The sequence below is a fragment of the Aplidium turbinatum genome, chromosome 15, assembly GCF_918807975.1.
Source record: "Aplidium turbinatum chromosome 15, kaAplTurb1.1, whole genome shotgun sequence".
Classification (NCBI taxonomy): domain Eukaryota; kingdom Metazoa; phylum Chordata; class Ascidiacea; order Aplousobranchia; family Polyclinidae; genus Aplidium; species Aplidium turbinatum.
In genome coordinates, this window is record NC_137486.1 from 16,348,250 (window position 1) to 16,373,612 (window position 25,363).

At 35.6% G+C, this 25,363-nt stretch overlaps 1 protein-coding gene across 1 annotated transcript; it reads right to left on the minus strand.

Annotated features, from left to right (window-relative positions):
- Window positions 1-1,410: 1,410 nt before the first annotated feature.
- LOC145784327 (putative sodium-coupled neutral amino acid transporter 6) lies at window positions 1,411-16,056 on the minus strand. Its single transcript, XM_082596127.1, has 13 exons — window positions 15,836-16,056; window positions 14,404-14,656; window positions 11,873-12,002; window positions 10,608-10,771; window positions 9,885-10,011; window positions 7,040-7,161; window positions 6,297-6,438; window positions 5,501-5,815; window positions 5,094-5,173; window positions 4,693-4,793; window positions 3,280-3,404; window positions 2,414-2,558; window positions 1,411-1,774 (listed from the first exon to the last, which is right to left on the minus strand). Exons 2-13 carry the CDS (start codon window positions 14,451-14,453, stop codon window positions 1,605-1,607), a joined length of 1,671 nt encoding a protein of 556 aa, XP_082452253.1. The 5' UTR covers window positions 14,454-14,656; window positions 15,836-16,056; the 3' UTR covers window positions 1,411-1,604.
- Between the last annotated feature and the right edge of the window lie 9,307 nt (window positions 16,057-25,363).

Below are 25,363 nucleotides of genomic sequence, written 5' to 3' on the forward strand. Positions count from 1 at the left end.
ATTTCACACTCTGTCATAGCATCAGTTGACAAAATTATGCTATTAGTTTAGGATGAAAGTACTCTTAGAATGCGCAATTTTATTGTATTTTCTTCGAATTTTTCTGGGAAAGCCCCCCCGCACCCCCTGTAGGTGCTCCGCTTTCGGTAACTTGCTGCCGGGCTGACTCACATGTGCAAAAATACTTGTTTGCCATCCTAAAAAAAAATTGTGCTGACTACGCTCCTTGTTAGAGTCATCTTCTGACTTTGAAATGCCTGACTGCATTACTTCATTGGGTTAATGCAGTGGTTCTCAAACTTTTTTTTGTTGCAACGCCTCTGGAAAAGTTTTCTGGACTTGCGACGCACCAGCAAATAAAAGTAAATGAAGAAACTTATGATTAAAGTTTTGTTTATTGATACAACAACAAAAAGCAATGCATATTATTTAATGTGACGTGTGGGCTTGTTTGTTTTCACAAAGTTCATTGAATCTTGGGAAATTTTTGAAATTGCAACCCGCATTTTTCTTTCACTGTTTATTCGTGATCGATATTTGGTTTTATCACCGCCAAGGCAGAAAATTTTGCTTCACATAAATACGACGTAGCGAATGGGATAATAATTCGTAGTGCTTTCTTCACCAAACCTGTATAATCGTCATTCATTGAATCCAAAAATTTGCCGGATTTGCTACTATGAAAGGATCACGAATCCATTCGTAGTTTGAAAAATTTTCCGGGAACTATTTTGCAAATTTCGACTCGAGCTTGGACAAATGTAAATAAATATGCTTCGCAAATTTGAAGGGAAAAAAACGCACTTGTAGCCTCAACTCTTCACTGTTTTCAAATTGAAATAACACTAAGAAAAATGATTCAGAGTTTCCAATTTTTTTTTTGGAAGGATAAACATCCAATAGGCCTACTAGGTATTAGGGGGTTAGCAGTGGGGGTATTAACAGTGGCAAGTTTTTTAGTTAATTGCGGTGTAATCGGCTAAGTGCATGGGACACGTGTGGTCCAATCCCAGCGGTCCTCAAAGGGTTAACCTCATTTTTATAATCTTAAACTGAGTTTAGCCAAGGAACGGAACTATTCTGCGACGCCCTTGGAAAAGTGAAACGACGCACCAGGGCGTCGCGACGCACAGTTTGAGAAGTACTGGGTTAATGTATGCCTCCTATAGCATATATTTGTGGTAGTTTAGAATGTGATGGAAGCTTTGTTTACTGTTAGGGGTCAATGTTTTATTGCCAACGTTGCGTGTACCAATAAAGAAAGGGTGTGATCACTCTGAATTTTTTGTTTCTTCTAAGTTGATTCGATACAAATACAAAACTAAAGAATTATTTTAATTCTTTGTGTACGAAGAAGTGCCTATGTAAAAAGGTCCCATAAGCGTCAAGTTATTGGAACAGAATCGAATGTAGGTTTGCAAATTGCTATTATGAGAAGCGCTGAGGTGATCAAATAAAAACCGCACGACCAAATTGCAAACACGATTTTGCTGCCAACGTTGAGGTTTCTTGTTAGAATTATCGGCCTGCATGATCCACCTGGTGTCCAGGTGTAGATTCTAAACCGTTCCGTTTCGTCGACGAATCTTATGACCAAAAGCTAATCAAAAGTATCCAAGTACAATGACGGTGAGGCTTTCAACCATCAAGCAAAGTCCAGTAATGCACATGACAGCAGAAAAAATCTTTTTGGGTGATTTCATCGGTCGTGGGTCCAGTTTGAGGAAGAAGACGCAAGGGAGGATGAAGACGAGCATCGTGGAAGCCGTTGCACCTAAAGAATGAACAAAAACACATCAGTTTAAACGCAATCGAACAATTTTTGCTGTCTTTACTTGTTTATCAGAAGCTTATCCTCAGAGTGAATAAACCTATTTAAAACTTTAATCTTGTCAATTTAGTATTGCGGAGGCTTTGAACCACTGACCCAAATCCGGTTACAAAGGTACACTTGAATTTTCAGTAGACTATCATTGGAACCATATTAGTTATCATGGTCATTGCCTGATTTACAATGCTACACAACTTTTTATCTCTTCTGCTGTTTGATTGATAAAACTTTATCAGCAACGATATAACTTCAGAGCTGTACCAAAGTGGCAAACATCGCTAACAGAGTTTCACTGGCCATATTTTTAAAACAAAAGCTATGTTTTTGAAGCCAAATGCAAGCTAACTAGAAGTTATTTTTGTACATTTAGGCTGCTTGTTGAGGGAAACGGTTTAGTTCACTAATCTTCAACAACGCCATTGCTAAGTACCAACTTCTTAAGTTACAACAACACTGCGATGCATTAGCAACAGCATGTTTGAATGTATCACAATAGAAATTGGATCTATCTTTGTGGCAAGTATGGTTTCATCTTTTCATATTAAACAAGCTTATTAAACAACTTGTATATAGTAGACTCACCAATAATTCCAAAAACTTCTCGTATGCTTGGCACAAAAATGACAAGAATGTTGATAAAGGTGAGAAGAAATCCCATAATGCCAAGATGGTGAGACCATTGGAAGTCTTTGTTTGGAAAGAGTAGAAAAGTCAATGCTTTCCGTGCCTGCAAAAGTATGCCTAGATTAATTTCACACCAGGTTACTTTTATTATAAGGCTTGTAATGTTCTAGAACAACTACCTGAAATTCAATATTGGTAGATTCAAAAATAAACAACGAAAGATGTCATTTTAGTTTTCTGTTTCAAAAGTAATCTTTACTTCTAAAATATTTAAGTAATGGAGTAAGGAGAGTTGCAAATATTATTAAGATAATTTTAACAAAATTTACCCTGGGGTTCAGTTTTGCAAACATGTAGGCTATCATTTTGGATTGTTATCTACTGCTTAGGCTAGGTAGCAAAACCTACGTTTTACTAACGCCAAACTGCAGCGCCTATGCACGTATAAATGTTGTCTAAATTAGTTTTCAGAACGTCGCGGGTTTGCGTGCAACAGGATTAAACAGAGCTAATGTAACTTTCATCTGAAAAAGTCATTTTTCTTTAGATTGCCGACAAAAAGTAATTTTCAGTTGAAGCCTATTTTATATATATTGCTGAAAAAGCTTGTTTTTAGTTTTATCAGCAAAGTTTAGCGATAGGTTTGACGGTTGCTGTTGATCTCAGTTGTAATAATTTCCAATTCTGTTTACCTCAGCACTGCGTTCCTTATTCATCCCTGTCCTTATTTCTGAGTATTTTGCCTTACTTCGTTTTGTAAGCTACGATTTTTTCGTTCACAAAATCAAATCAAAAACTAAAAGAAGCTTTGCAGATCCACTTACCGGAAAATGAGTGAGAGGTACTGTGAGGACTACAGCGACAAGGACTGTGAGCCGAACAATTAGAGTTAGTACATCAGCTGCATCAGAGTAACTGTACATAAGAAGCATTTCTGCTTCCATCCAATCTGAAAATAAAATATTCAAACTAGTTTTCCTCAAAAGTCTTTTTTGTAGTGTGAGCCTCGAGGGTGTATCTTGGGGCGAGGGTGTATCCTTTCGTGACTTGATAAGATAGGGATTAAAATACTTTATTGTAACTTACTCAGTTTTAATCTAAGTCTACTTATTATTAGTAAAAATGCTAGTGTTCTCCAAAAATATTACAATTACATAATACAAAATATTACACTGATTTTGAGATCATTGAGTTTAAAGATACATGCCATGATAAACTGAAAGTTTGTGATCTTCATTGATCTTCATTAAGACATGCAATTTTAATAAAATAAAGATTGCAAATCTTCAGTAACAGTATTTATCATGGAAGGAATCTTTAAACTCAATGATGTTAAAACCACTTTTTTCACTTGAGTCACTGTAGAATGAACTGTCCCAATTGAAATGTTTGAATCGATACTATTTTATGTATTAGTCGCACAAAACTTTAAAGCTATTAATTTACACTTAAATAATCAAGTTAAATAATTAGTTAAACTTATTGCACCGAATTACTACAAATTAATAGCATCTCTAGCAAGCAGCAAGAAGTTGGTTCAAGCAACTATTTTTCACGAAGTGAACGTGGTTGTGTGTTGTTTTCAATGCTGTGTAGGCTACATCCGATCAACATACAGAATTTTAGACGTCCGCAATTTGAAACTAAAGTAGTATTTTGCCAGTTGGATCAAATTTTATTAACCAGACTGACGCGAATTTAATTAATAATTAAAATGTGAAAGGGAACCTGGTGATTCATATTTTTAATATGAATAGTTAAACAAGTAGGTCCTTCATAACCTTTTCTCTCTATCGCATGGTGTTTACTTGCTTGTATTGATTTTGACAACGCAGCAATTTAGCTCCCAAAATAATTACGAATAAAATTTTTTAAATCTTGATGTTGCAAGTCACATATTGATTGCTTTGTGCACACTGCACAAACGTATTGCGGCTACAAGGTGCAAAGCAATCACAGTCGCAAGACATTGGTAAAATATATGTGATACGTCATTCATTGATTTTGAACACAAAGGGTACGAAGGTAGGACTATTGATAATGATAACACGAATAAAAGAAGAATGCGCTACTTATAGTTGTTGTTCAAAAATCATCTTGGCTTTATATTTGTATTGTAAGTTAAGTACAACTTGGTTTAACCTGCATTAATGGATGAAGGTCCGTCTAGTTCACATGACTTGTAATTTTTTATTATTATTTTGCAAATATTTGTATATTCTTTACGAAATACTTACTGTAGAAAGTCAAATATCCAAAAAGGGCGGCAAGGGAGTATAGAAAGAAGCAGAGGCCGATTGAAGTATTGGCAACCTTCTGCATACGCGCGGCGCAGGGTCTGAAATAACCATTCAAATGAAATATGGCATATTAGTTCCTGCGGTGCTGAACACTAGGAATAAAGTATAAAGGGCTGCCAAATACTAGGAATGCGCTTCAGAGTTTAAGCATAAAGGGCTGCCAAATAAAATATTATTCAATGTTAATCTCCGGATAATATTTGAAGACGACGTTATGACTGTCTTCTGATATACAATAATAACTATCTACATTTCCAGCATGCTTGTTCTAGTATACTTATGTTTTACATTCAAGTCTATCTTGACATTTGACGTTATATATACACAAGTACGCTTACCGTTTTAATTCGGCATATATTGGCAACACTGCTGTGTGGCACACAAATGAGAAAGTCATGGTAGGAATACTGTACGCCCACTGAAAAAGAATATACATTGAGTTAAGCTTTTTAGTAAATCGAATCAGATATTCTAGTTTAAAAATACTTTCAGCTTATTTGCTTTCAGACAGTGGCGTATGCGAGATTTTGTAACGGGGAAGGGGGTATTCGATTCAGTTTGACATGCTGTAGCCTAACAAAGAGAAATATTTGAATATGTTGTAGCGCAAGTTAATTTAAAAAGGAAGAGGGCAATAGCTAAATTGGATTCCCCTGCGTACGCCATTGTTTACAAATATAAAAAATTTTGCTGTTAATTTGCTTAATAAAAAGATTGATACAATTTGTCCTTCAGTTGCACTCACACGGCTAGTCAAAGCGAATGGCTTGGCAACACATTCCTGAGGACCATACATGGCATAAAGTTCTTTTGCATTTTCTTCTTGCACTTGATGAAACAAACTGATGCCAGTTGGAGAAACCACTTCTGTCAAGTTCTGATAAACATTAGCGATTGTAGCGGTGGTGTTGTCGACAATATTTTCTCCGGTAGATGTTGCCAAAGAAACAAGTGAGTCGACGTCACTGTTGGTCATGTTGCTGGCAACTGCAGTGTGGTTGTGCTCAAACAATTCCGGGTCAAATAATGGACAACTTATTGCAAACTTCTTTGCAATTACCTGTAAAAATATTATTTTTTATTATTCGAAATATTGTAAACTAGCAAGGTGGAGTGGTTATCCATCTTGAACTCTGAGCGTTGCGAGAAAAAAAATGTAGCCTAAAAGTATTTAGAGCTTTACACTATTTCATTTACATAGTTTAAATTTTAAAAGTTTGCATTTGCCTTAATTAAAACAGTTTGAATTCGTCCAATGTAGAATATCTTGACGTTCTGCAAAAGAACGCATATATTCTCTTGCCTTTTTTTTTACTGGGGGTGTAACTGAGATAATTTATAGTCATGTATAAGCTTCAAAATATACTACCCTTTCTATTTCCCGCTTTTCAATTTAAAATCGAATTAAAAGAGGTAATAAGAAATTATCTCTTCCTGGTTAGCTTGTTTTTTTTCTATGTCAGTGTGATGGTAAACAAACTTAAGATCTGACAGAAACAGAGCGCATTGTTGAGATGTAAATATGGCGATGAACAACTTACCACGCCAGTGAAGAAGAACATGCAAGAAATAGAGAAACCGCTGGTATAGCCGAGAAATCCAATGTTTTTAAATGTGGCCAATGGCATGATGATGCACACAGTAACTAATACCACTAAGTAGTCACCGTTCAAGTACCAGGATCTGCAAAAATGTCATATTCAAGATGCAATTTCATATACTTTGTTGCTGAAATCTCAATTTAGTGTCAAGTAACAAGCTGATGCAAACAAAATCAAGCGTTGGTCATGAGTTTGGAAATTCAATTATATTGGAATCATGTCTGAAGCTAATATTATTTTTAACAAGTCCAGCAAAAGCCAATAAAAGTCTATATATCTTTCACATGCTGTCTCTTGCCACAAATTGCCTGGAAGTTAAAGCATTTTAGTATGAAGCCAAGATTTAAAATAAATAAATAAACAAAGTGAAAACAGTAGCATTTGTACTGATCGTTTGCAGTAACCACTGCTTCGTCACTGTGTTACAGTTTATAGTTACTGTAAACAAACGGTAGCCTACAGTAGTTACTGTTTTCACTTTGCCTATAAGTTTTTTCGTCACTGTTATAAACTGCTTCAGGTTTTGCAATCGCTGCTGATCAAATCAACGGCCAATAAATCATTCACAAAAAGACAGCAATTATTGTTTTTTGATTGTGGCAGTTGTGTCGTGTACAATTAAATTTATCGTCTTCTTCACAAACTAGCCACTCCAAAGCTTGGTAGACGAATGATTTGCTCACCCGTCATTTATCGCCATACCCATCATCGTCATTAGAACATTAGGAAGTTCGTACTTGACAATGAAAAGATAACTACACATGGCGCCGATGTTTTGAAGCAAAATGCAAACAGCAGCTGTGATCTGAAATGAATATGCGTTTTTGAAAGTGCACCCAACAGCTATGATGTGTGGGGCAACAACGCTCGCCTCACATTTTATGCTTCAAAGGTTTATGGTCAACTTTCTGTAATACAGTGATAGTTTGAAACATTAACTTATAACAACACATGCAAAAAATCTCATGTTTTTTTCATGGTGCGTTTTGTTAGACAAACGGTCATTGATGATGAAATCTAAGACTGGCTGCTCTCTAGTAGCCTTCTAGTGTAGTCCGGAGACTTTGTGAATCTGGGGTGGTAAAAGGATAGACCCTCGCCCCCAGAGGCTCACACGACAAGGAAGATTGAATCTAACGTTTTACATTGATTAGACGTCTAATAAGGACTCTGGCTGGTACAATTTTATTAATCATGTAATTTAGCAAGGATTTCGAAATCTTGAATAAAGCACTTGTCACAGCGTGTTCTTTGTACCAACCAAGGGCATGTTTGCTTATTTATCGCAGCACACACAAACGCGTAGTTGACGAATAGCCTACGTAACCCCTTTGCCTTCATACTCCAGTGTTTCCAATCTATGTTGTCTTAGTGATAACACTGAGTGTGACAGTCATCAAGTTGTAAAATTTTGTAATCAAGAAGTGATAATGATGTTTACGGTGATCGTAAGCGAAGCTCATTAACAAACGGTCACGCACCCTGTTATAATCATTAAGGTCAATTGGCGGAAAGTAAATCATTGCCACGCCATTTTGTCAGCTCAGTTTCAAATGCTTTAATTTTCACGTCATGTAAAAAAAATGAAAAAGTAATTGCTCAAAATAGATTACGAAGCCTATTTTGTTTTTATGATTCCATTGTTGAATTAAAAATCGCAATTTTTGTGCTAGTCATATAAATTTAGAACTGCTTTTCACCACCTGTCATATTTTTGATTAAATTCTTGGATTTGGACGCTACATGTACGGAAATAGCGGTTTTAATTTCTTTATGTAGGGATAATTTGTGTCATATTCCCAGTAGACGCAGCTTCTGCTTCAACCAACATAAAACTTAATATCAAAACTAGGACCGAAGAAAAAAATTCAGAAACTTGAAAATGCAGGTTTTTGTGAGTAGGTTTTGTCACACCAACCTTCACATTCAATGCAATAATTCTTAGAATAAAATCAACTAATTTTTTGCTTTAGTGCCTATTTAATGCAGTTGGAAACAAATTTGTTCTATCCCGGACAGAACCGCCATCACCACTTTACTTCTGGCAACTTTGCGACTTTGAGCCGACATCCACAGCTGCTTGGCATTACGTAATATTTCAAAGAAAACTCACCATCACAACATTAACTTGTTTACTGTGTTTGTTGTTAAACTTGTTAATAAACAGGTTCAATCTTACGTCATGAGAATTGTTGGCCAAACGAAGAAGAGAAACTTCCACTACAACGTCACCAAAATTTTAATAAACAAAACCAGTCAATACCAAAATATTTCATTTACTGAGAACAGTGGATCTATTGGAAGTTACTGAATCGCACTTACAAAATTTGTCGCTATCCAACTTGCGCCAAAACAAAATTGAGCCTCTGAAAAACCTCACATGACTAGATGTCACTAGATTTGGAATTAACTTTAACTTTTGCAGGATTTAATCATTTAGCAAAATAAATCTTCTTTGCATTGACTTTGCATTTGGAGACGTTCAATCAATGACTAATTTTCCTAGCTGAGTATTGCTTTGAGGATTTGTTTTTGGTTGGTGGAAACCTAATCAGCTGGTAGATTACGGAATTTACGATTTTCAGTGTTGAAGTTTGTTAGTTTCAGTGGCGTAACCAAGCGTGGGCAAGCGAAGGGGGGGAGGGGAGCAATTGCCTCCCTGTAAAATTTCTTGCTCCCCTCCTGTCAAAATGCGGCTAATTGAATATTAATCAGGGAAAACAGTTTTTGGTTACAATTCCGTATCTCATAGTGCAGTACATCAGCTTGCTTAATTTACTCAGATTACATTAAACCGTTGGTGGAACTTTAAGGAGGAGGCTCCCCAACCCCCCTAGACTAGAGGCCACTCATTTGCTCTTACCAGGATTTTTTTGCTGATTACCCTGGGCATTACCTGTCCAAAAAAGCCTTCTAAAGTTAAGCTTTCGTCGTCAATTAAAGTTTAACGTTAATCTCAATTTCAAAGCAATTTATATCGTCTTCGTTTATGACGTCACTGAAGATGTTGCCCTTCCTGAAAAAAGCCTTGCCCCCCTGAAAAAATTGCACTGATTACTCCACTGGTTAGTTTGGAAGAAATTTGAAAGAGGAAATAAGGCGCAGAGTTAGTTAGCAATTTAACTTTCAGGTATAAACCGTTTGATCGTTTTTAATGACAGAATCTTGCGTTTGTTATTGTTTTTTTTTGTTTTTTTTTGCAATATAAGTCTACTATAACTGCTTATCACAAAGCTACTGTAGATAACTGGTGAAACATATTACTTTTTTTTAACAGTGATCGTTTGTTTACAGTATGTTGAAAGCATACTAAGTAGCCATATGAAAGTTATAGCAATTATTTTCTTAAGGTTTTTCTCTCGTTGCAGTAACACGCATCCTCAGAGCTGGCAATATAAAAGAGCTGTCATAGCCTACAACTCATTGCACATAGCTACAGTCTTGGTGTGAAATTAATTGAGCTTTAACACATTAAGAAACTTGATTGACACATGTAGAAGCTGGTTAAAAGAGTTTAGATGAACTCACCCTTCCAGGCAAACCAAACGCCTTGAAGCCAAGTTTCTCGTAAGCTTTCACTCCTGTCATATCGCAAAGTATCAGCAGCAGATGGATGGCGAACAAGGCCAAGAAGGCGACGGTCACCGCAAACGTGCTAAAAATTGCAACGAAGCTACATATCACTTGAATTTTCCACAGTTATTATGACCAAAAAAAGGAAAGGTAATCTGAATACTATTTTGTTCTTGTGCAAATTGACCTTTTTCAAAGCATTTATTTTTTTCATTTCAGGCTACGTCCGGTTTAAGAATCATTTCGTAGACTGGAAAGCACGACAACAAATTTTCGTGTCCACCTTCAGGCGTGTCATGAATTGTCGTGCCAAAGACACAACCGCATGCTTTTGAGCGGTGTCGAACCTGTGCCCTTTTAATCGTCGTACACAGCTCTCATTATTCTGTTATGCAGCCAAATTTGATTTTATAGTTCAAGTTTCAAATATGAGTTTATCTTTTTCAGCGACCTGTAAGAGCGGCTTACAGAAACAAAGCGCTAATCATAACATTCCGGACTATTCCATTTACAAAGCACGAAATGGAATGCGGAGTGTAGCAGCATTGGATGAAGCTACACTGACCTCGCTTTCCACAGCGTGCCTTGAAATTTGAAGAATCTGTCTGATACGAAAGAAAAACTATGAAATTTTCATCGATTGTTAAGGTTTCAGCATCAAATCTTTTGTCGACTTACAAAAACAGTACGATTCCAAGCTGGGCCATTGCGTAGGCTAACCCCAAGATTCCTGAGCCAAGAATTGCATTCATAAGATTGAACACACTGATGGAGAAGGATGCTGTACCCGCGTGGGGTTCCTGATGGTAAACGCTCATCTTTCGCATGCTGTCGGTGAGAGGCTGAAAAACATTTCATCAACTTTTTTAAATTTCACAAACAATTTTTTTCTTTTTGCAATATGTGTAATTTTCAATAAAAACTGCTTTTTGCGAATGAAAACAAACAATTCAAACAACGACTCTTGGTGCTTACGCCATGACACGGAAAATAATAAAAAACTCATGGTCATGTTTTGTACTAACACTAAATGATAAATACAATTATTTGGAAAGTGGTGGTGAGTCGAAAACTCTGTGGCATGAATCAGTGGTGCGATGCTGGTCCGTCCAGGCTCATAGGTGAAACACTGGGGTCAATCGCTATTTATTTTTACTAAATTCGGCCGCCGAGAAAATCAACTGTCTGTCGAAAGGACTGCTAAGTTAACTGAAAAAAAATTAATGATTTATGTGTCTGGCAGTTATTATTGTTGACAGTAGCCTGCTTTTTAAGCAGCTTAATATTTTGAAGGTGATAGCTGAAGTTTCAGCTTAACTTTTGTGTGAGACGCATCACAACAGATTCAACTATAAGTATGTAAGTTTGTCAGGTTCAGTGAAGGTATGTAAACAAAACGATAAACCATTTGTTTGCAAACTGTGTGATAAGTCCAAAGGTAACATGCTGCATAAACTGTATCTTAATATAGACCCTCCTCTCCACTGTAAACATCGGATAGTGTCAAATCAACACCTATAGCTGGTAGCTTAACTACTTTTTATGCACGGCAGCGATTCAGAAACATCGCGGTGATTAAATTTCTACGTTTTTAAACAAATACGCCGTCGGCCGTTGCATATAGGTTTGATATGCTTTAAAAAAATAGATTTATAAAGGTACATATATTTATGAAAATTGTTCATTTTTTCTCCTTCATTTTATAATGTCGATGATTCCATGTACCTGCACATTTTATTTGAAATCAATGGAGATAATTAATGTGGCTTTTCTTGGACCATGTTTTTGCATTGGGGAATCCTAAATGCTTTGTATCAGGAGTGTGAAACAAATTTTCTAAACGTTTTCAACAACAATTTTTAAATTAGAGTAAAAGTGATTTCAAAATTACCGAATCTTTGCGTAAATGAATCTAACCAAATTAAACCAACCTTAGTTCTTACCTGTATCGATGCATTTCCTTCGGAGTATCTTGGCTTGTCGTAGCCATTCCCATTTTCTATGAATAGGTCGGTCTCCTTCATTTTGCTTGAATCCATTCTTGTCCACGGGTCATGAAATGTTTTGTAGTTGCTAGCAAAACGTTTATGAAACCAGCATAGTTATTAATTATAGAAATATGTGCAGTTTGTGGTAGCCTACAGTACTTGCATGTTTTCCATTTAGATTTATTTTTCTCTGATTGGTGACTAACAAGAAATGATGTAGATTGGTAAAAACTCTACACGTGTTTCTATAGGCTATATTAGAAATTTAAAGCAATGCCTGGGGCCAGGCAAACTTTCAAGATACTGTGTGTAACTTTGGTCCTTCAAAGTAGTAACGAGTTATAAACTACAACTGTTTGACAGGTCAACGTATTACGTTTTTGTACTCTTTCAATTTATTAGTATTTTCTGTTTTAGCGTGGGAAACACAACCGCACAAAATATTTCTTTATATCGGAGTAGGCTGTAGTTTTTTACAGAACCGACTGTTTGTCTAGTAAATACTGTAATTACTTTTTTACATTTTGCCTTGACAAATATGTGCACAAAACAAGACTTTATTGTGTATAGTTTTTGGCATGAAAGCTTTTCAACAGCCTGGTATGCAGGCGATAGAATTGGGATGTCAGTCGCAAATGTTCGTTGGCCGTGTTTTATAGAGGACCTTTAGGTGGTAATATTTATTGTGCATCCTTTTCTTTCTGAAAATTGAAATCCTAGAAATTTATTTAGATAAGAAACTAAACCAAGTTTAGTTTCTAAGAAAGAAAACTAAAACTTAGAAACTAAAACTAAACCAAAGAAACTAAAACTTAAGAAAACTAAAACTAAACCAAGTCCTCAGCCACAAGACAAAAACAAACCAATTCATCACACAAGCAAATTCATTTAAAGCGGTTCATTCTGCTCCTCCCAATAGTTCACCCAATCCTTGGAGAACAAATCAAACACAAAGGAATCTGCATCTAATCCAGGGGTCTAGAAATACCTAGTTTGATTTCATTTCTCACGAATAAAACTTTATCCACAAGCTCGAGAACGTGAAATTGTTGTTCTGATCGAGTGACTAGAACTGCACCATAAATTTAAATTATCACAAGCGTGGAAAGACTACCAGAATTAAATGCCGGGAAAATCTTTTCTTTTGTTAAATGGTAAATATTCGCATCCAAGAAATTTATTCTACAAATATAAATGTTGCAGCTAAATCAACTACTGTACTAGCAATTATTGTGAGGCTGAGTTGCATTACTTATTGTTTTGATGGGAAGCAAATGCAATGGTTTCACCTCAAAGAAAGATGTCTTTTTGCAAAAAAAGTTTTACAGTTTCAGTTTAGTGTCAAAGACGGAGTTGTTGGGAAAATATATTGCCTCGTTAAATGAATATCACAGTTTTACTTCACACATATACGTTAAAGCAAGTCTCTCTAATTTGTGCATGTTGTTTCGTCACTTTTTCAATATTAGGCCTATTGAGGAATAGATTTGTCTATCTGAGTTAGTTCGCAAAATCAAAACTTTTTTGTTTTTGTCGGGGAACTTAGCATAAGCGGGTTGTCTTCACTGAAAAAGATGCCATAATCCATTTATTTCATAACTGCTGATAGAAATTAGTCCCTAATAGAAATATATCAAAGACAGCCCGAAAAAAGTTTCAAACATATACTTACTAGATGTAAGCTAATAAAAGCGATTTTTACAACATAATGATAAAAGCGTTTTACAAAAAAATAACTTATGTTCTGTGGTCTGTCACAATTGCAGCAAGTGGTGGGAAATTTGCAATACAAAGCTTAAAACTTGGACTTGATAAAAGCTGTACAATTTTGTAAAATAAACGAATATAAAATTGACTGTCAGGGAACGTAATAACTGCATAGCCTACTCTAATGGAGGGTAGATACCACACAATACAAAACAAAAATCATAGACCGTAAACCGAGAAGCAATATTGCAAGAGAGGTTTGTAAAATGACAAATTTAATAAGAACTTTTAAATATCCATAGACCAGAATATCATGTAGAATAGATAGTTTCATCGTTAGTAAAGTATTAAACTAATCGGTGCTCTGTTAAACACGCAACGGGTCATGAAGTTCAAACATAATAAAGAAACACAACTTGTGAAGAGTTTCAAAGTTGATTGTTTCGGGAAAAGTTACACCTTGCATTTGCAAAGTTTGTTTATGCATGTGATTAAAACTGCTATTTCAAGTTACAGGAATGTTTGAAAATGTACCCACGTTTAATAATGTTTAACTTTATAACCAACATACCACGTTTTACCCAAATTTTAACTCCGTCTAACACCCAAACAAGTATTTGGTTAAATTTTCTCGTGAAAGAAAGCTTGTTTCACAAAGGTAGAAGTTACTTGTTTAAGAATGAAACATATCGCAATACTGTATACAGGCCAATTGACGTTGTAGTATTAAGACAAGTTTAACATAGTTTTGCAAATCGTTTCTCTTATGACCGACTTACTTGTTTGTTTCCACAAAACTATCATCTCTATTGATTTCAGCGTTATCCATAATAGTTTAAAGCTCTTCCTTTGGTGTAGAATATTGGGAATAAAGTTCTTGAGTGTTTTTTTTCCGGTTTTTATTGAATGCACAAAGAGCTTTTGTTAAACCTCCCACATCGAGCACACTGAATCGCTGCTGACACGACAAAATCTGCAGCGTGGCAACTTGAACACTACAACAGCTCGCCACCGCTTTTTCGATGTTACTCGCTTGGAGAAAGAAGAGAAATAAATGAAGAGAAAGTATTCTATGCCGCAGCATGAGCAAATAGAGTATAGTTGTTCAAAAACAACAGGGTAAACAAAGAATTCTGCAAACGTATATGAATCTGTTTGTTTTCATGATATTGCTTTTCATATTTGTTGCAATTATGCAATTTAACCCTTTGTTGTCTGGTAAACCTAAAACTACTGTAGTTAAATCATTTGGTCATACGTAACTTTAATTTTTCTCCATGAAAGCTCAAATCACAGTCTGCTGTCAATCATGCCTATTTTTATATGGCCTGTTTACTGAAAAGTTTTATTTGCTGATCATTTTAGTTTAAATTTTCACTATTCCTAGAATAATTTATATATTTATTTTTATTTTGATAGCAAAAATGTGCTTAGTATTTTTGTTTTTCTTCAAGTCTTTGTAATATTGTGTTATTTCTAAAAAAAAATGAAGTTGGCCAACTGGCAAGCTGTGTAATGTGTGAAAGTAGGCTTGCATTTTGCAGGTTTTTCCTGTCTCATGGAGGCCCTGGAGGGTTATGTGGGTTCAAGCATTCGAACGGGTGTCTGTGCTGTTCGACACCGCTCAAGAACCTGTGGCCATGTCTTTGGCAGGACACTTAAAGGCATGCCTGAAAGTGGACACGAAGATTGGCTTCCTCGCCTTCCGCCCAGTGAATCTAGATCTTTAACCACGGGGCGAAAGCCTGGATACGACATAAAAAGATAAAGAAACCGAGTGATGGCCTCTTTGGCCACCTAGCGGATGAAATCTTAATCGATTGTAATAAATTACCATTACCATTTTATTGATTTGAAACTGTTAAATTCATACAAACAACATTAAAATTTTTAGCATCAACCAACCTTTGAACATAAACGTATGTTTGCGGAACATCCTACGATACACTCGTGAATCTAGAAAGTAGGTTTAGGAAAGGGGGATGGAGGGAGGTGGTTTCAACAAAACACAATGATACACTAAACCAAGTTGACAATACACTTTAAATTTAAATAAAGCTACTTTTCTGTGTTTTAGGGGAAAGATCGCTCTAATTGTCCTCTTGGGTTCACCATTGGATAAACCTGTTAATGCTTTTAACAATCTTTTTTTGCTTTTGAACACTATGTTGTCAAATCAGCTAAACGCACTACAACTTAAATGCACAATACCTTGCCTGTTATCTTGTTATCCAAATGTTTCACTGTCATGGAACAAGTGTTGGCAAACTAGCTGTCGTACAAGTCTTTTCGTGATACTGTAAGTGCAATGCAGAGCATGTCACTTGAGAAAGAGTGTTTTCTTTCGCTTTCTTTTTTTGAATGTACCGCTTCGTAACTGACGTTGCTTGTCCATCAAATCACCTTTTTTACGCTGATTCAACGTCTCAGCGACGTTGAATCAACATAAAAATGAAAAATATTACAAATAAAACCAGTCATATGCTATGCATTGTTACGTCATACATAACGATTGTGTAAAAACTTTATTAACATTTTACATCAAAATTAGTCACTAGTTCACAAAAAACCTCAACAGCCCGTTTCACCTCAATAAAATCGTCAGAAGTGACTTATTCAAATAGAATAAGAATAAATGAATAAAAATAAGAATCTACTTATTTAAATATTCTATTTGAATAAGTTACTTCTGATGATCCTGTTCAGGTGAAACAGGCTGTTGAGGTTTTTAGTAAACTAGTAACTAATTTTAATGTAATTTGCTCTGCTTGGCTTTTCGCTTGGCATTGAGCACTTTTTGTAGTATTAATAGCATTTATTGTTTTTTTAACATTTAATGTGCACAGTAGGCTACTTCAAACAGCATTTTAAAAGTATTTGCTTCACAACAGGAGATAGTATCTCATTAAATTAAAATTTAATTTTATTACAGATCTTTCTTCTCGCTCATGTGGTTCACAAGTATATTTTTGATTGAAATACAATCTTGGTTTATTTGCTTTGCCCTTGTTGATACAAAATTTGTACAAACTTTTTTGCCACTTTTAGTGTGTCGCAATGCCGCCAAGAATCGAGAATATATATATATTTTTTTTTGAAAAAACTGGAACAAACGTAGCAGTGACGCTGAAAACTTTTTGAATTGATAAAGCAATTTGTAGTTATAGTATAGTATAGTATAGTGACAGGCAAATCTTACTATGAAAAATGTTAACGCTTTAGCCTACCTGTTGCAAGTATGATGAAATTACACTGCGTGACATAAAACTCACAACAAAACAATTTCTGAGGAAATGTCAGGAAATGTTCGCTTTTTAACTGGTATCTCTAAGTGTACAATTAGAAACTGTTTCACATTGCTTGTTTTGTCACAATTTTGTCTACATGCAATTGTGCAGAGTGGCTTAGGCCTATATAGATTTGTTTAGTTAAATGCGAGTGAGACTGCAGTCATGTTTATTGGTTGTAGGTCAAGTCAATTTTTGTATACTCAAAACAAATTAAATTGAAAGTTGAATTTAAATTTTTTTGCATTGATAATTTGCATAAGCGCAATAGCTTTTCAACCAAAACACGGCAAAATCAACGCTGGTTTAGCTTTATATAATTTTATACTGTGAACTGTGCCCGACGGCCAGCAGATCATTCGGACATTTATTTGTTCTGAGGTTTGATTTTCTGTGATGTCAGTAAAGTGCTGGACCATAAATAAAACGGTGTTTGTTATTTGTCCGAAAATGTCCGAATTTTACACTAATAATATTAGAGTTCCTCCAGGATTATCTACTAACCTTGACTTCAAGGAGGGTTTGTTTTATTTAGCGTACCCAGTAGTGAATAGAATAATACACAGGTAATAATAATGTTATGGTTTAATTTATTGTCGCTCTACAACAACAGCTAAGGTCTTTTAGCGACAGGGTTTAGTTTTAATTTTATATCAGGTTTACAATGTCATCACATTATTTCCCAAACTATTCTCACTGTGTTATGCAAGAAAGAACACAACTGGTACCGTTTTTAAAGTCTTCGAAATGACCCGACCTGGAAAAGATCTCAGATCTACCAGCACCAGAAGGAGAAATTGCTCGGCTACTGAGCTGGTTAGTATACATGTAGGCTATCGGGTCAACAACAATTGGCGGAAACATTATTGTGTCGACCAAGGTCACAGGGCCTAGATCGGTGGTTCAACGTTTCTATAAGCAGGTATGTGAAACTGTCAAAATTAAAATTACCAAAAAACATTCTTTGTCCGAAAATAAGCACTCATCCCACAAGCAATTAATCAATGGAAGATCATTAAAATCAAACTAGTTGAAAATGTAGAGCTCAAACTGATTTGAAAAATCAAAAACAAAAATGTTAAACTCTAATACAATATGAGGCGTTTGCAGATGATCAAAAGAAAGTAAAATGTGTAAATAAAAATGAAAATTGTCTTCTTTTGGATCGTCATTGTTATCTGTTTGTCTGTTTGTATTTGCTCGCGTGTATCATGGTTGACTATTGTACGCAACGTGCTAAAGTTGGACTGAGCCTTTCCAACTTTTATACATGAGGTTTTTTTGGTTTTTTTTTTCTGCTGCGTAGCCGAGTAGTGAGAACGTCTGCGCGACGTTCGAAAGGACATGGGTTCGACACCGCTCCAGAACACCCGGTTGTGTTTGGAAAGACACGGGATGACAAAATAAGGGTAGCAGCTGACGAATACTAATATGTCACTGCGCTACTTTCTGTTATCTGTTGCATCGCATCTGCGACCGCAGTGTGGGCTGCTAACTGTATGTTGTCGCAATGGGTGCAAAATAAAATATTATTATTGTTTATATTTAGTTGTAGAGCACAAAATTATTGCATTGATTTTTACAAATTGTGTACTACATTTGCACACTCTCCATTGTGGATAAGTACTTCATCCAACGTATCTGCGAAAGGACAATGAAAATCGTCAAGCATGAGTAACTTTAATATTTGTTTTTTCATTATTTGCTGTTTGGAATTTGGACAATTCTTTTCACAAGGAGTTGCAATCTCTAAACCGAATGGTAAGCTGCACATATTAACCAACGTAGGCTACTTTCATTAACGCCTTCATTAAAATAACGTTTTGTTGACTTTTAATGAGATACGGTATTGTAACATAAAAGTTTGAAAAAAATTGTTTTAATTTTCACCTGCTATAAAAATTGAATATAAGAAACATACTTGCTAATGAGCAGGGGTAGATTTTAAATTTGTATTACAACTAGCAGGAGTAGATTTTTAGATTTGTATTACAACTAGCAGGTCGTAGAAGACAAACCGTTGTTAAATCAGCTATTCACTGATGATGGAGATGCAAAGTACGTGGACAAGAAAGTGCAAAGATGCCAACCTTTGTGCCAATCTTCAAGCTCCCATTAAGTGTTTTGCCAAGACAGCGTTACGTGTTTATGATAAGAATCGTAGCCTACCTATATATTTACTAACCTTGGGAAGTCACTTTCATCTAGATAAGTAAACCGGAAAGTAAAGGTACTGATCTTAGTGGAATGTGCTGTGTTTCCATGAGGCATAGCTTATCGTCCGATCAGACTGCTGGCAACCTTTTTTTTCTTCTTCCGCTTGGCGCTTTATCCACTTTGAGTTGTGTTACCCATCGTTTCGTTTCGCCACAAAAATCTCCGCTAGCTAAAACTCTGAATCAGCAGTATAGGAAACAACTTTTCGAGGGAAAAAGACGAGGGGTGAAAAGAAGTGAAATTGTTAACATATATCAAGAAATAAAACAAAGTAACTTCAGCGGGTTTAACATGATGTATTACATACACAAATATAACATAATTAAAAATAAACTCTAACGTTTTCGACACGTACATGTGTCCTCATCAGGAATTACATATCTGCAATACATAAAATGAAAATTGGAAGGTAAATTTGACTTTGCGCTATAACTGTAACTGTATACTAACGACACGACAATGAAGTTACTGTTTTATTTCTCTATGGTTCAACAAAGCAAACTCTCTACCAAAGCTTTATCTATCATTAATTTACCCACCGTATGTAGGCCTATAGCTGCAATTGTTAAGGTTTCGAATGCGTCACATACCAATGTATTGCTTGAAGGTGGTCTTTCTTTGCTTCCAGAAATCACTTTTTTAGTAACAGAATTGTTTCTTTCTTTTCAGAAATTGTACAAACTCAGTCGCAGAGGGATTTGGCCTTCGCCTCTAGTGGTGGTAAATCTGAAACCAATTCCAGGTTAAGTCAAACCAAAGACTATAAATACGGTAATAATGACATCGCAAACCTGATATAAAATTTAAAATAAGCTATGTCGCTAAAAGACCTCACCAGTTGCAAAGCGACAATAAATAAAACCATGTTTTCGGTATCAACTTATTTCTGAAAAGCTTTATTTAAAAACCATTACATATTAATATAACTTTTTCAATGTTTCTGTTCTGACAAACTAAACTGATCATTGACGTCATTTTATTATTAGATTCTGCAACAGATGAAAAGCAAAATAGCTCCGCGGTAACCTTGGATCAGTGTAAGTTTTGCTTGTCAATACTGAGAAAAGTTGATAGATAGTTATTGGCGGGTGGTGGCTGACTAGATGACTGCTTATGGTCTTTCGCTACCATCCTGATTGCGCCATAATCTAACCAACAGTTGTACAATGCATTGTTTTGACAATTACATTTACTCTGATTGTTTGTTAATATATGGCGCTGTTAAAACAAAATAAATTGACTTGACTTGACTTATGGCAATGACTTATTGTTTTCTTTGAGCTATTATTTCCAACACATGTCCTAAGTTAATGTTGCTAAATTATTTGTCGTCGTCGTATGAGCCTCTCTTTGTAAGTCCCCCGTAACAACGAATTGAATTATTTGCAAATCTGTCAAGCTACCTTACTAAGGTAGATAACCGCTTGGCTTTGGTAAAGGTAAATAACGCTGTCATTTGTGAGATCCCACAAGATAACACAGTGTAACCTGGTGTTGGAAATCTGCTCTTCTCTCGCTGGTAGTTAGATTTGAAAGCATTCACTGCAACACACTTTTTGCAGGGAAACTTTACCTTTGCCCTGGAAGTTGTAAGTAGCCTACAGATAGGCTACATTTGTTATTGTATTTTTCTGTTTATATTTATTCTTTAAGCTATACGCGATATACATGTATATTGTGACATTAGTGAACACCTAACAGAGAAAAAATAGAAAGATTGTTTCATTCTTTATTCAATCATAAGTCGCAAATAAAAGCCTTAACATATAAATAAACAAGGAAAAACATTGTGAGAAAAGGAGCGTTCTTTCCGGCTATTAACACAAGGCTGAGCACTCACTAGTACAACTCACTATAGTTGCTATTCACTAACCATAACGGTGTAACTTCCACGCCTGCCATTTAGATCATCCAATCAACTATGTGATTCTCGGCAGTCGATTGTAGTAAGAATTGGCGGCGATAGACACCGTGTTTCGCCCATGAGGCTGGGCTGTCACAAGGGTATTCGAGCGCCACTTTTACCAGTCAGTTTCACTCTTATATCTTTGTACAATCGACTGCCGAAAAACAAATGAAAACATTGGTCACATATGTGGAGTGAAACAACGAGCACTTTTGTTTGCAACTGCAGAGATGTGTTTTCCATGTACCAGAGTTGAGTTAATTTTTGTACCTGTGCTATGAATATTATTTAATAAACGAAACCGCTTTAAACAGAGTTTCTTTTTGATTTGTCAAACGTATGCCACAGTTCGGTTTAAAATGTTAACAGATGATACTTTTGCTTTATAGCGACAAATATTTCCTTCGAATTGGAACTCGTAGCTACAGTTCCTGGTAAGTCTAAGTAGCCAAAGTATGTTGAGAGATTTAAAGGTATTTATATGATTTTAACTAAGTATTTTGAATCAATCGGATTTTGCATTTTTCTGAGCATGATATGTAGCCTACACTTTTTGACTTTGCTTGAGAAATTTAATGCATAAATTTTCACACACATTGCCATGGTGTGCTTTTCGTATAAGAATGAAATGTTAGCTCCGGAAATCAGTCAAGAAAATTCGGAAACTTGACAGAACATAAAATAAAACAGTACCTACCGCTTAACAATGTCCAATTTCTCAGTAAAATTTCATTTTTTTTATATGTCGGTAGGCTCATCATATGCTGTGTTGGTAATCTGACCGGCAATAATTAAATGTAAACGTTTGCTGAACATGAGTTTAGTATCTAGTTTACATTTTAGTCTCTTTATTTTTTGATCAAATTGTAAATTGTTTTTCAGACAATGTTGATACTTCAACTCGATCTTGTTTGGAAGGGTTGGTCTCTGAAAAGCTAAATACGCTAACTACTGCATGTAAGTTCTAATAGAATGTTAGTATTTTCTTTTTCGTAACTGCTCAATAAGCTGCAGTTGCTTACTTTGGGATTATTTTACAAAGTCGAACAACATTATGCTGAAAGCAACGTTTTTTAATTTATTTCCAATGATCAATTTTTTGTTTCAGTGCAAATTACTACTGGAAATGGTCAGATACGTTGGTTGCAAGAAATGTGCATTAACTGCCTTTCAAAGATGAATTCTACATTTAATACGAGTCCTTGTCTATGTAAGTACTGCAGCTTAATATTATCAAATCTTTATCAATGCCCTCCCTCCCCTTCAAACCATGCTATAGTATACAACACCGTGCATTGCACTTCACAAAAGACATTTTTTCGTGAATATGCTACGGTATGTTGTATTCATACATACAAGGTTTATATTGATACTAGTGTGAATCTTCCTATATTAGATACTTCTTTTAACAAACTGGAGTCCTTACTTTTACATACTAAAAACAATTTTAAAATTTTTGCCGAAATATAATCTAAATTAAACCTAATGCTGCTACGTGAGAATTGTTGTTTCCAATTTGTAAAAATTTTAACATTCCGGACAAAAAAAGGAAAGAAAAAAGCCTGGTTTAAGATTATGCTTTTAGACTAGCCTACCTTAAGATCGGGAAATTTTTTCAAAGACCTTTCAAAAGGCATTTAGCCTAATATAGTTTATGGATGTGTAGAGAGTCTGTGAACACCAGATTGGAACCACCGGTCTAGAAATATTAACTTCTTATTTCAGGTTGCTGTGAACAATTCCTGAAGACTTTGTGGCAGATCACCGAAGGCTGTGACGTTGCTATTGATGATTACACGCAACATGATGACGGTAACATTGCTTGCGTGATTCCACATGAACTGATATTCCTTTTGCAACACATAAACATGTGATAAATTTTTTGTCCAATCACCTTAAAAATGTTTGAATTTTTTTTTCACATTTATATTTTACTAACGTTAATGAACACTGTCCTAAAAGGAGTAAAAGCGTTTCCATTGCATGACTTTCTTTCTGAATCAGGCTAGCTGCAATGTTATGTGTGCTCTTGGTTTTGCATTTTTGGTTTCATGATTGGCGTGATTTTTAAGTGAACCTGTTGTCGATGACAAGTCAAATCATTGATAAACAATGACAGATAAATATTGTGTATTCCGTAAGACCGATGTTGTGCATGTGAACCGGTGGCCTGTGTACATTGTACAATATTATAAAAAGAGCAGTGGTTGTACAAATGTACAAGTTGTGGTGAAAACACAAGTAAGCGATCATTGCTGTGTTATATAGCTATGTCGGTGATTTTGGCAATGGGGAATTACTTTTACTACTGTAGATAGACTACTTTATTTATAGCTTGAAGGAATAAAAAACAACTATTTTCAACTAGTAGGCTAACAAAGTAGTTTATTTTGCTATTCTATAGTCCGTTGTCGCATAATTATAAACACTAAAGACGTTTTATATCTTCACAAGTCAAATAAACAGTATTTAGTTTTTTTTTACTAAAGCTTTTCAAATTTTACAAAACTGTAGTATTTTTTACAAATTATTATTTGCAAACACTTAAATTAATGCAATCTGAAGTGAAAAGTTGTTATTAAGTTTCTTCTTACATTGTATGAACGAAAACGTGTGACGTTTATCGAGATTTTTCCTTGTCAAAATAAAAGTTTGCTCTTTTTTCTATAAAAGAAAACTGTAACAACTTTATGCTACTGTATGTTCATATTTTTGTGGGTCAGGGTAAGGGTCAGTTATGTTATTCTTTTTTAAGTCCTGTAGGGATGTGCGGCCTGCCTACCGGCCTACTGCCTACGTAGCCTACCGAATATTGCAGTGGCCCTTAAATAGATAAATTGCATTGCTTTGTTGAGTGGTAGCCAACTGGACAAGCCATCTTTCTTTATGGAACAGAGATTTTTTTAAGTTGTAAGGAAGATACGAGGCTTGGCGGAGGTTTGACAACAAATGGCTGCTCTCCAGGAGTCTTTCGGTGTTGTCCAGGAAAACCAGTAATAACTTATATAGCCTAACGATGTAGGGAGATAAAAGAATAAACTTCGGCTCAAAGACTTCTTCGACGACGAGTTTTATCATGAAACTTCTCATTTCACCGATGTTATGCCACATAAACAATATTTAATTGCAGTATACACACTCCACAGAACCATCAACAACTTCGATGACAAATGAAAAGCCAGGAACAGAAACGGCCACCACTGCTAAATATGAAGCAAAAACTACAACAGAGTCCACAGCATTAACGTCAACTGTTACGTCAGAAGGTTTGTATATCGCGTAGCGTGTGAATGCAAAAAATATATATTTTGAGAAATACTCGTGCTCATTTAAAATGTTTTGTAGGCTCATGCACTCACCAATTTGCTGTATTTTTGAACCGAAGATTGAAAACTAAAAGTCCAGACAATATCACAACGATTCTAGACAATTATCGAATTAAAAAACAATCAACAGTAAATTTTTTCATCATGTCAGGATTGATGAAACCAACGGTAGAATCTACCTTCTCGACAGAACGCATGGAAGCAACCACCTTCGCAAAACTGACAACGTTAATCCCAACAGTCACTTCAAAAGGTTTGTAAATTACCTACTCCTTGACCCTTGCCATAAAAAAGTAAAAGACGTTTCAATTTGAGAGATACTTGCTGATACTTATACCTTTGCAACGTAACAATTATAAGTTATCATACAAACTGTCCCAAGGCTTAATTTGATCAACATATTATGGATTGTTATAAATTGAGCGTTTAGCTCAAATAAGCAACAACCATAAATGTAACAAACTAATTGGTTTGCAGTTTCGATGAACGAAAAATCAACTACAGAACACAGCAGAACAACTGAACAGGCCAAGATAACAACCACCGGCGAATCAACAACCAACATGTTAACACCGATTGATGACGGTTGGTAAATTTGCAGAAATTATTTCAAATTCACGCTCCTTGAAAGTTTAAAAATAAAATTAAATCAGATATTAAATCGCTTTATAAAAATCTAATCAGATACGTCTCCCACGAGAGCTAAATTTTCTTTAAAATAGCCCAGCTTTTCCTCCTCTTGGGAGACCCTAAGTTTATCCGCTCTGCCAATGAGCAGACCGGGTATAAGAGTCAAACTACCTGAGGTGCGGTTGCGTGAAGGAGACGTGAGCGGTGCTCGGCGGTCAATTACTGCCGGCTCCAGCAACCAAACGAGACGGCCCTTGGCCCGTCGCGGGCCGACTTTCTGCGCTACGCAAAAAGAAGCTGTCTCCCTGGCCGCCATTCTAAGTTCACGGACGGGTCATGTAGAATGTTCGATCCATACTCTCCCTCCACAGGT